Source organism: Coturnix japonica, unplaced genomic scaffold (genome assembly GCF_054131305.1).
Source record: "Coturnix japonica strain WE unplaced genomic scaffold, WE-NBRP24 Scf058, whole genome shotgun sequence".
Classification (NCBI taxonomy): Eukaryota; Metazoa; Chordata; class Aves; order Galliformes; family Phasianidae; genus Coturnix; species Coturnix japonica.
In genome coordinates, this window is record NW_028188961.1 from 617,703 (window position 1) to 631,395 (window position 13,693).

Below are 13,693 nucleotides of genomic sequence, written 5' to 3' on the forward strand. Positions count from 1 at the left end.
ACCCCCCCATATAACCAGATATCCCCCCTATTACCCCCCCTATAACCCCATATCCCCCCATATAACCCTATAGAGACCCCATATCCCCCCCTATAACCCCATTATTTCCCCTATAACCCCATTATTTCCCCATATAACCCCATTACCCCCCCATATAACCCATTACCCCCCCTATAACCCATTTTTCCCCTATAACCCCATTATTTCCCCTATAACCCATATCCCCCATATCCCCCCTATAACCTCCCCTATAACCCCCATATCCCCCCATATAACCCTATAGAGACCCCATATCCCCCCATATAACCTCATTACCCCCCCCTATAACCCCATTATTTCCCCTATAACCCCATTACCCCCCCATATAACCCCATATCCCCCCTATAACCCCATTATTTCCCCTATAACCCCATATCCCCCCATATAACCCTATAGAGACCCCATACCCCCCATATAACCCCATTATTTCCCCTGTAACCCCATTATTTCCCCATATAACCCCATATCCCCCCATATAACCCCATATCCCCCCTATAACCCCATTATTTCCCATATAACCCCATTACCCCCCATATAACCCCATTACCCCCCATATCCCCCCATTACCCCCCATATAACCCCATTACCCCCCATATAACCCCATTACCCCCCATATATCCCCATTACCCCCCCATATAACCCCATTACCCCCCCTATAACCCCATTACCCCTCATATAACCCCATATATCCCCCTATAACCCCATTATTTCCCACATAACCCCATTACCCCCCATATAACCCCATTATTTCCCCTATAACTCCATTACCCCCCCATATCCCCCCATATCCCCCCTATTACCCCCCCTATAACCCCATATCCCCCCATATAACCCTATAGAGACCCCATATCTCCCCATATAACCCCATTACCCCCCCTATAACCCCATTACCCCCCATATAACCCCATTATTTCCCCATATAACCCCATTACCCCCCCATATAACCCCATTACCCCCCATATAACCCCATTATTTCCCCATATAACCCCATTACCCCCCATATAACCCCATTATTTCCCCTATAACCCCATTATTTCCCCTATAACCCCATTATTTCCCCATATAACCCCATTACCCCCCATATAACCCCATTACCCCCCCATATAACCCCATATCCCCCCCTATAACCCCATATCCCCCCCTATAACCCCATTATTTCCCCTATAACCCCATTACCCCCCCATATAACCCCATATCCCCCCATATAACCCCATTACCCCCCCTATAACCCCATTATTTCCCCATATAACCCCATTATTTCCCATATAACCCCATTACCCCCCATATAACCCCATTACCCCCCCATATAACCCCATTACCCCCCATATAACCCCATTACCCCCCATATAACCCCATATAACCCCATATCCCCCCATATAACCCCATATAACCCCATTACCCCCCATATAACCCCATATAACCCCATTACCCCCCATATAACCCCATATCCCCCCATATAACCCCATATAACCCCATTACCCCCCATATAACCCCATATCCCCCCATATAACCCCATTACCCCCCATATAACCCCATATCCCCCCTATAGGGTGATTCCGGCGGCCCCCTGTCGTGCCTGGTTGGCGACGTGTGGCTGTTGGCCGGTATCGTGAGTTGGGGTGAATCCTGCGGCCTCCCGGCCCGTCCCGGTGTCTACACCCGAACCGCGGCCCACACCGAATGGATCGCCGCCATGATACCGGAAGTATCCATACGTCACGCCCAACCCGGAAGTAAACCGGAACCGGAAGATGAAGATGACGGAAGTCCGTGTGAAGAGGAAGGGGAGGAAACGGAAGTTGGGGGGGCGCTGTGGTCACATCCGCTTCCGCCTTCTGGGATGGGTGGGACTTCCGGTGTGGAGCGGATATCCGGGTTGGGGGTGCTGGTAATGGCGGCCGCGGTGGGGTGGGCGGTGGGGGGGTGAAATAAAGGGGGGAAAAGGACCCGGATGGAGGAATGTGGAGGGGGGGGAACACATGGGGGGTAATGGGACCCCGATTGTGGGATAATATATGGATGGTGGCACCCATGGGTGGCTGTGGAGGTCAAGATGGCGGACAAGATGGCGGCCTAAGGGGGGTGGCAATGGGACCCAATATGGCGGCCAAGGGTGGCTATGGATCCAATATGGCGGCCAATATGGCGGCAAATATGGCGGCCATGGGTGGCTATGGACCCCAATATGGCGGCCAAGGGTGGATATGGATCCAATATGGCGGCCAATATGGCGGCCATGGTTGGCTATGGACCCCAATATGGCGGCCATGGGTGGCTCTGGATCCAATATGGCGGCCATGGGTGGCTCTGGATCCAATATGGCGGCCAAGGGTGGCTATGGATCCAATATGGCGGCCAATATGGCGGCCATGGGTGGCTCTGGATCCAATATGGCGGCCAAGGGTGGCAATGGATCCAATATGGCGGCCAATATGGCGGCCATGGGTGGCTATGGATCCAACATGGCGGCCAAGGGTGGCTCTGGATCCAATAAGGCGGCCAATATGGCAGCCATGGGTGGCTCTGGATCCAATATGGCGGCCAATATGGCGGCTATGGGTGGCTCTGGATCCAATATGGTGGCCAAGGGTGGCTATGGATCCAATATGGCGGCAAATATGGCGGCCATGGGTGGCTCTGGATCCAATATGGCGGCCAATATGGCGGCTATGGGTGGCTCTGGATCCAATATGGTGGCCAAGGGTGGCTATGGATCCAATATGGCGGCAAATATGGCGGCCATGGGTGGCTCTGGATCCAATATGGCGGCCATGGGTGGCTCTGGATCCAACATGGCGGCCAATATGGCGGCCATGGGTGGCTCTGCATCCAATATGGCGGCCAAGGGTGGCTATGGATCCAATATGGCAGCCAATATGGCGGCCATGGGTGGCTCTGGATCCAATATGGCGGCCATGGGTGGCAATGGATCCCAATATGGCGGCCAATATGGCGGCCATGGATGGATATGGACCCAATATGGCGGCCAATATGGCGGCCATGGGTGGCTCTGGATCCAATATGGCGGCCAATATGGCGGCCATGGGTGGTCAATCAATTGACAAGGCACCGTCTTTAATGAGATGTTAATTAATGCGACGCCGACCAATCACCGAGGTTCCATCGTTAATGAGATGCTAATTAGTGCTCCGACCGTGGGCAGGAATTAGGCAGCTGTCAATCAAGGCTGGCTGTCAATCAAGGCTGGCTAATGACTCAGCTGTCAATCAAGGCGGTGGGTTAATTAAGGGTTGTTGTTAATGAGGGTTGGGGAAGTGTCAATCAAACCGGGCTGTCAATCAAACCGGGCTGTCAATCAAACCGGGCTGTCAATCAAACCAGGCTGTCAATCAACCATGGCTGTCAATCAAACCGGGCTGTCAATCAACCATGGCTGTCAATCAAACCGGGCTGTCAATCAAACCGGGCTGTCAATCAAACCAAGCTGTCAATCAAATGGGGCTGTCAATCAAATGGGGCTGTCAATTACAGCTGTCAATCAGAGCTGTCCATGAGCTGTCAATCAATCCGAGCTGTCAATCAATCCCAGCTGTCAATCATAGCTGTCCATCCCAGCTGTCCATCAATCCCAGCTGTCAATCAATCCATGGCAGCTGTCAATCAGAGCTGTCCTTCCCAGCTGTCAATCAATCCATCCCAGCTGTCAATCAATGAATCCCAGCTGTCCATCAATGAATCCCAGCTGTCAATCAATCCATGGCAGCTGTCCATCAATGAATCCCAGCTGTCCATCAATGAATCCCAGCTGTCCATCAATCCATCCCAGCTGTCAATCAATCCATGGCAGCTGTCAATCAATGAGTCCCAGCTGTCAATCAATCCATGGCAGCTGTCAATCAATCCATCCCAGCTGTCAATCAATGAATCCCAGCTGTCAATCAATGAATCCCAGCTGTCAATCAATCCATGGCAGCTGTCAATCAATCCATCCCAGCTGTCAATCAATCCATCCCAGCTGTCAATCAATGAATCCCAGCTGTCAATCAATGAATCCCAGCTGTCAATCGATGAATCCCAGCGGTCAATCAATGAATCCCAGCTGTCAATCAATGAATCCCAGCTGTCAATCAATCCATGGCAGCTGTCAATCAATCCATCCCAGCTGTCAATCAATGAATCCCAGCTGTCAATCAATGAATCCCGGCTGTCAATCAATCCATGGCAGCTGTCAATCAATGAATCCCAGCTGTCAATCAATCCATGGCAGCTGTCAATCAATGAATCCCAGCTGTCAATCAATCCATCCCAGCTGTAAATCAATCCATCCCAGCTGTCAATCAATCCATCCCAGCTGTCCATCAATGAATTCCAGCTGTCAATCAATGAATCCCAGCTGTCAATCAATCCATGGCAGCTGTCAATCAATCCATCTCAGCTGTCAATCAATCCACGGCAGCTGTCAATCAATGAATCCCAGCTGTCAATCAATCAATCAATCACTGAGGCCCGGTTTGATGCGGACCCCCCTTGCCCCGTGGGGCCGGTTGTGGTTGTGGGGCAGCCTCAGTTTGTCCCCCTTGTTGTGGGTCCAGCGCCGTCGTTGTGCCCCACGCTCACGTTCAATCAGCGCCTCCGACACCGGCAGCGACACCACCTGTGGGGCAGACCCATAGAGACCCCATAGAGACCCACTGGGACCCATAGAGACCCATAGAGACCCCATAGAGACCCATAGAGACCCATAGAGACCCCATAGAGACCCCATAGAGACCCACTGGGACCCATAGAGACCCATTGGGACCCATAGAGACCCCATAGAGACCCCATAGAGACCCCGTAGAGACCCCATAGAGACACACTGGGACCCATAGAGACCCATTGGGACCCATAGAGACCCATTGGGACCCATAGAGACCCCATAGAGACCCATAGAGACCCATTGGGACCCATAGAGACCCCATAGAGACCCACTGGGACCCATAGAGACCCATTGGGACCCATAGGGACCCCATAGGGACCCATAGAGACCCACTGGGACCCATAGAGACCCATTGGGACCCATAGAGACCCCATAGAGACCCACTGGGACCCATAGAGACCCATTGGGACCCATAGAGACCCCATAGAGACCCACTGGGACCCATAGAGACCCATTGGGACCCATAGAGACCCCATAGAGACCCACTGGGACCCATAGAGACCCATTGGGACCCATAGAGACCCCATAGAGACCCCATAGAGACCCATAGAGACCCCATAGAGACCCACTGGGACCCATAGAGACCCCATAGAGACCCATTGGGACCCATAGAGACCCCATAGAGACCCATAGAGCCCCATAGTGACCCATAGCGCCCCATAGAGCCCCATAGAGACCCACTGGGACCCATAGAGACCCATTGGGACCCATAGAGACCCATAGAGACCCACTGGGACCCATAGAGACCCATAGAGACCCCATAGAGACCCATAGAGACCCATTGGGACCCATAGAGACCCCATAGAGACCCACTGGGACCCATAGAGACACATAGAGACCCATTGGGACCCATAGAGACCCCATAGAGACCCACTGGGACCCATAGAGACCCACTGGGACCCATAGAGACCCATAGAGACCCCATAGAGACCCATAGAGACCCATTGGGACCCATAGAGACCCCATAGAGACCCATTGGGACCCATAGAGACCACATAGAGACCCCATAGAGACCACATAGAGACCCCATAGAGACCCATAGAGCCCCATAGTGACCCATAGCGCCCCATAGAGCCCCATAGAGACCCCATAGGGACCCATAGAGACCCACAGAGACCCCATAGAGACCCATAGAGACCCCATAGAGACCCCATAGAGACCCACTGGGACCCATAGAGACCCATTGGGACCCATAGGGACCCCATAGGGACCCCATAGAGACCCATACAGACCCCATAGAGACCCCATAGAGACCCACTGGGACCCATAGAGACCCATTGGGACCCATAGGGACCCCATAGAGACCCACTGGGACCCATAGAGACCCATTGGGACCCATAGAGACCCATAGGGACCCCCTAGGGACACATAGAGACCCATAGGGACCCATAGGGACACATAGAGACCCATAGAGACCCATAGGGACCCCATAGGGACCCATAGGGAACCAATAGAGACCCATAGGGACCCCATAGGGACCCATAGGGACCCATAGGGACTCATAGAGATCCCATAGCGCCCCATAGCACCCCACAGAGCCCCATAGCACCCCATAGACCCCATAGGGACCCCATAGTGCCCCATAGAGCCCCATAGCACCCCACAGAGCCCCATAGGGACCCCATAGAGACCCCATATCACCTCATAGACCCCATAGATCCCCCCACATCCCCCCATATAACCCCATGGATCCCCCATAGACCCCATAGAGACCCCATATCACCCCATAGATCTCCCATATAGCCCCATATCACCCCATAGAGACCCCATATCACCCCATAGGGACCCCATAGAGACCCCATATCACCCCATAGGGACCCCATATCCCCCCATATCACCCCACAGAACCCCATAGAGACCCCATAGAGCCCCATAGAGACCCCATAGCGCCCCATAGAGCCCCATAGTGCCCCACAGTGACCCCATAGAGCCCCATAGTGCCCCACAGTGACCCCATAGCACCCCATAGAGACCCCATAGAGCCCCATAGTGACCCCATATAGCCCCATAGAGCCCCATAACAACCCAATAACACCCCATAGAGACCCCATAGAGCCCCATAGTGACCCATAGAGCCCCATAGTGACCCATATCGCCCCATAGAGCCCCATAGCGCCCCATAGAGACCCCATAGAGACCCATAGAGCCCCATAGTGACCCCATAGAGCCCCATAGAGCCCCATAGCGCCCCATAGACCCCATATCACCCCACCTGTTGCACCAGCAGATCCTCGTGCAGCCCCGGGGGGGGGACGCTGCGCAGCAGCTCCATGGTCTCAAACATCCCCATAGAGCCCCATAGAGACCCCATAGAGCCCCATAGATCCCCATAGAGCCCCATAGAGACCCCATAGAGCCCCATAGTGACCCCATAGAGCCCCATAGAGACCCCATATAGTCCCATAGAACCTCATAATGACCCAATAGCACCCCATAGAGCCCCATTCTGCCCCATAGTGCCCCATAGAGACCCCATAGCACCCCATAGAGCCCCATAGAGATCCCATAGACCCCATAGAGACCCATAGTGACCCCATAGCACCCCATAGTGCCCCATAGAGACCCACAGAGACCCCATAGCACCCCATAGAGCCCCATAGAGATCCCATAGCACCCCATAGAGCCCCATAGAGACCCCATAGCACCCCATAGAGCCCCATAGAGACCCCATAGAACCCCATAGAGACCCCATAGTGCCCCATAGAGCCCCATAGTGCCCCATAGTGACCCCATAGCACCCCATAGAGACCCCATAGAGCCCCATAATGACCCCATAGAGCCCCATAGAGACCCATAGCGCCCCATAGAGCCCCATAGTGCCCCACAGTGACCCCATAGCACCCCATAGAGACCGTATAGAGCCCCACAGTGACCCATAGAGACCCATAGTGACCCCATATAGCCCCATAGAGACCCATAGAGACCCCATAGAGCCCCATAGTGACCCCACAGAGCCCCATAACAACCCAATAACACCCCATAGAGACCCCATAGAGCCCCATAGTGACCCATAGCGCCCCATAGAGCCCCATAGCGCCCCATAGAGACCCCATAGAGACCCATAGAGCCCCACAGTGACCCCATAGAGACCCATAGAGCCCCATAGTGACCCCATAGCACCCCATAGAGACCCCATAGAGCCCCGTAGTGACCCATAGAGACCCACAGTGACCCCATATAGCCCCATAGTGCCCCATAGTGACCCCTTAAGGCCCTATAGAGCCCCATAGCGCCCCATAGACCCCATATCACCCCACCTGTTGCACCAGCAGATCCTCGTGCAGCCCCGGGGGGGGGACGCTGCGCAGCAGCTCCATGGTCTCAAACATCCCGGGGGCGTTTCTCAGTTTGTCGGGTGACCCCAAAGCCAAACGGAGCAGAACCAGCCCCACACGGAACATCACCTTCACCCCTGCCCCATAGCGAGCAATGGAACCCAATGAGGACCCCATAGAACTCAATGGGGACCCCATAGACCCCATAGAACCCAATGAGGACCCCATAGAACCCAATGAGGATCCCATAGCCCCACATGGAACATCACCTTCACCCCTGCCCCATAGCGAGCAATGGAACCCAATGAGGACCCCATAGAACTCAATGGGGACCCCATAGAACCCAATGAGGACCCCATAGAACCCAATGAGGATCCCATAGACCCCATAGAACCCAATGAGGGCCCCATAGAACCCAATGAGGATCCCATAGACCCCATAGAACCCAATGAGGACCCCATAGAACCCATAGAACCCAATGAGGACCCCATAGAACCCAATGAGGATCCCATAGACCCCATAGAACCCAATGAGGACCCCATAGCCCCACACGGAACATCACCTTCACCCCTGCCCCATAGCGAGCAATGGAACCCAATGAGGACCCCATAGAACTCAATGAGGACCCCATAGAACCCATAGAACCCAATGAGGACCCCATGGCCCCACACGGAACATCACCTTCACCCCTGCCCCATAGCGAGCAATGGAACCCAATGAGGACCCCATAGAACTCAATGGGGACCCCATAGAACTCAATGAGGACCCCATAGAACCCATAGAACCCAATGAGGACCCCATAGAACCCATAGAACCCAATGAGAACCCCAATAGAACCCAATGAGGACCCCATAGAACCCAATGAGGACCCCATAGAACTCAATGAGGACCCCATAGAACCCATAGAACCCAATGAGGACCCCATAGAACCCATAGAACCCAATGAGGACCCCATAGAACCCATAGAACCCAACGAGGACCCCATAGAACCCAATGAGGACCCCATAGCCCCACATGGAACATCACCTTCACCCCTGCCCCATAGCGAGCAATGGAACCCAATGAGGACCCCATAGAACTCAATGGGGACCCCATAGAACCCAATGGGGACCCCATAGAACCCATAGAACCCAAAGAGGACCCCATAGACCCCATAGAACCCAATGAGGACCCCATAGCCCCACACGGAACATCACCTTCACCCCTGCCCCATAGCGAGCAATGGAACCCAATGAGGACCCCATAGAACTCAATGGGGACCCCATAGAACCCATAGAACCCAATGAGGACCCCATAGAACCCATAGAACCCAAAGAGGACCCCATAGACCCCATAGAACCCAATGAGGACCCCATAGCCCCACACGGAACATCACCTTCACCCCTGCCCCATAGCGAGCAATGGAACCCAATGAGGACCCCATAGAACTCAATGGGGACCACATAGAACCCAATGGGGACCCCATAGACCCCATAGAACCCAATGAGGACCCCATAGAACCCAATGAGGATCCCATAGAACTCAATGAGGACCCCACAGACCCCATAGAACCCAACGAGGACCCCATAGAACCCAATGAGGACCCCATAGCCCCACATGGAACATCACCTTCACCCCTGCCCCATAGCGAGCAACGGAACCCAATGAGGACCCCATAGAACTCAATGGGGACCCCATAGAACTCAATGAGGATCCCATAGAACCCATAGAACCCAATGAGGACCCCATAGCCTCACACGGAACATCACCTTCACCCCTGCCCCATAGCAAGCAATAGAACCCAATGAGGACCCCATAGAACCCAATGGGGACCCCATAGAACCCAATGGGGACCCCATAGACCCCATAGAACCCAATGAGGACCCCATAGAACTCAATGAGGATCCCATAGACCCCATAGAACCCAATGAGGACCCCATAGACCCCATAAAACCCAATGAGGACCCCACAGAACCCATAGAACTCAATGAGGACCCCATAGAACCCAATGAGGATCCCATAGACCCCATAGAACCCAATGAGGACCCCATAGACCCCATAGAACCCAATGAGGACCCCATAGCCCCACACGGAACATCACCTTCACCCCTGCCCCATAGCGAGCAATAGAACCCAATGAGGACCCCATAGAACTCATAGAACCCCATAATGACCCAATAGCACCCCATAGAGACCCCATATCACCCCATAGAGACCCCATATCACCCCATATTACCCCATAGAGCCCCATAGTGCCCCATAGAGCCCCATAAAGACCCCATAGTGACCCCATATCACCCCATATCGCCCCATATCACCCCATATCCCCCCATATCACCCCAGAGAGACCCCATATCACCCCATATCACCCCATAGAGAACCCATATCACCCTATATCACCCCATAGAGACCCCATATCGCCCCATATCACCCCATAGAGACCCCATATCCCCCCATATCACCCCATAGAGACCCCATATCACCCCATAGAGACCCCATATCACCCTATATCACCCCATAGAGACCCCATATCACCCCATAGAGACCCCATATCACCCTATATCACCCCATAGAGACCCCATATCGCCCCATATCACCCCATAGAGACCCCATATCCCCCCATATCACCCCATATCGCCCCATATCACCCCATATCCCCCCATATCACCCCAGAGAGACCCCATATCACCCTATATCACCCCATAGAGACCCCATATCACCCCATATCACCCCATAGAGACCCCATATCACCCCATATCACCCCATATCACCCCATAGCTTTACCTTCACAGAAGAACGTCCCACACCCTCAGCACCGCAGCCCATGGCAGCCCATAGAGCCCCATAGAGACCCCATATAGACCCCATATCACCCCATATTACCCCATAGAGCCCCATATCACCCCATATCCCCCCATATCACCCCATAGAGACCCCATATCACCCCATAGAGACCCCATATCCCCCCATATCACCCCATAGAGACCCCATATCACCCCATAGAGACCCCATATCCCCCCATATCACCCCATAGAGACCCCATATCACCCCATAGAGACCCCATATCCCCCCATATCACCCCATAGAGACCCCATATCACCCCATAGAGCCCCATATCACCCCATATCACCCCATATCACCCCATATCCCCCCATAGAGACCCCATATCACCCCATAGAGCCCCATAGAGACCCCATATCACCCCATATCCCCCCATATCACCCCATAGAGACCCCATATCACCCCATATCACCCCATAGAGACCCCATATCACCCCATAGAGACCCCACAGAGCCCCATATCACCCCATAGAGACCCCATAGAACCCCATAGAACCCCATATCACCCCATAGACCCCATAGGGACCCCATAGAACCCCATAGAGACCCTGTATCACCCCATATCACCCCATATCCCCCCATATCACCCCATATCGCCCCATAGAGACCCCATATCACCCCATATCACCCCATAGAGACCCCATATCACCCCATAGAGCCCCATAGAGACCCCATATCCCCCCATATCACCCCATAGAGACCCCATATCACCCCATAGAGACCCCATATCATCCCATATCCCCCCATATCACCCCATATCCCCCCATATCACCCCATATCACCCCATAGAGACCCCATAGAGACCCCATAGCACCCCATATCACCCTATATCACCCCATATCACCCTATATCACCCCATAGAGACCCCATATCACCCCATATCCCCCCATAGACCCCATAGAGACCCCATATCACCCCATATCCCCCCATATCCCCCCATATCACCCCATATCCCCCCATAGCTTTACCTTCACAGAAGAACATGTCCCACACCCGTAGCACCGCAGCCCACGGCAGCCCATAGAGCCCCATAGAGACCCCATATCACCCCATATCACCCCATAGAGACCCCATATCACCCCATAGAGACCCCATATCACCCCATATCACCCCATAGAGACCCCATATCACCCCATAGAGACCCCATATCACCATATATTGCCGCATATCACCCCATATCACCCCATAGAGCCCCATAGACACCCCATATCACCCCATAGAGACCCCATATCACCCCATAGAGACCCCATATCCCCCCATATCACCCCATAGAGACCCCATATCACCCCATAGAGACCCCATATCACCATATATTGCCGCATATCACCCCATATCACCCCATAGAGCCCCATAGACACCCCATATCACCCCATAGAGACCCCATATCCCCCCATATCCCCCCATATCCCCCCATATCCCCCCATATCACCCCATATCCCCCCATATCACCCCATAGAGCCCCATAGCTTTACCTTCACAGAAGAACATGTCCCACACCCGTAGCACCGCAGCCCACGGCAGCCCATAGAGCCCCATAGAGACCCCATATCACCCCATAGAGACCCCATATCACCCCATAGAGACCCCATATCACCCTATATTGCCGCATATCACCCCATATCACCCCATAGAGCCCCATAGACACCCCATATCACCCCATAGAGACCCCATATCACCCCATAGAGACCCCATATCCCCCCATATCACCCCATAGACACCCCATATGACCCCATATCACCCCATAGAGACCCCATATCACCCCATATCACCCCATATCACCCCATAGCTTTACCTTCACAGAAGAACATGTCCCACACACGTAACACCGCAGCCCACGGCAGCCCATAGAGCCCCATATCACCCCATATCACCCCATAGAGACCCCATATCACCCCATAGACACCCCATATGACCCCATATCACCCCATAGTGACCCCATATCACCCCATATCCCCCCATATCACCCCATAGAGACCCCATATCACCCCATAGAGACCCATAGACACCCCATATCACCCCATATCACCCCATATCACCCCATAGCTTTACCTTCACAGAAGAACATGTCCCACACCCGTAGCACCGCAGCCCACGGCAGCCCATAGAGCCCCATAGAGACCCCATATCACCCCATATCACCCCATAGAGACCCCATATCACCCCATAGAGACCCCATATCACCCCATATCACCCCATAGAGACCCCATATCACCCCATAGAGACCCCATATCACCCCATATCACCCCATAGAGACCCCATATCACCCCATAGAGACCCCATATCACCCCATATCACCCCATAGAGACCCCATATCACCCCATAGAGACCCCATATCACCCCATATCACCCCATAGAGACCCCATATCACCCCATATCGCCCCATAGATTTACCTTCACAGAAGAACATGTCCCACACCCTCAGCACCGCAGCCCACGGCAGCCCATAGAGCCCCATAGAGACCCCATAGAGCTCCATAGTGACCCCATATCACCCCATAGAGACCCCATATCACCCCATAGAGCCCCATAGAGACCCCATATCACCCCATAGAGACCCCATATCACCCCATAGAGACCCCATATCCCCCCATATCACCCCATATCACCCCATAGAGCCCCATAGAGCTCCATAGTGACCCCATATCACCCCATAGAGACCCCATATCCCCCCATATCCCCCCATATCACCCCATAGAGACCCCATATCCCCCCATATCACCCCATAGAGACCCCATATCACCCCATAGAGACCCATAGGGACCCATATCACCCCATATCCCCCCATATCCCCCCATATCCCCCCATATCACCCCATATCACCCCATATCCCCCCATATCACCCCATATCGCCCCATAGCTTTACCTTCACAGAAGAACATGTCCCATACCCGTAACACCGC

At 53.8% G+C, this 13,693-nt stretch overlaps 2 protein-coding genes across 6 annotated transcripts in view; both read right to left on the bottom strand.

The window, feature by feature from the left end:
* Positions 1-13,693, bottom strand: part of SETD1A (SET domain containing 1A, histone lysine methyltransferase) — a 91,927-nt gene that overhangs the window by 27,155 nt on the left and 51,079 nt on the right.
* Positions 3,098-13,693, bottom strand: part of LOC107307439 (uncharacterized) — a 29,479-nt gene continuing 18,883 nt past the window's right edge. For 3 of the 5 annotated variants that reach the window (XM_085533249.1, XM_085533250.1, XM_085533248.1), the window contains 2 exons: positions 7,957-8,111; positions 3,098-4,654 (listed from right to left, as the gene is read on the bottom strand). In XM_085533249.1, coding sequence (XP_085389375.1) covers positions 4,493-4,654; positions 7,957-8,111 — 317 coding nt within the window. In that variant the 3' untranslated portion in view covers positions 3,098-4,492. The other 2 variants (XR_014941058.1, XM_085533251.1) reach the window with 2 other exon arrangements.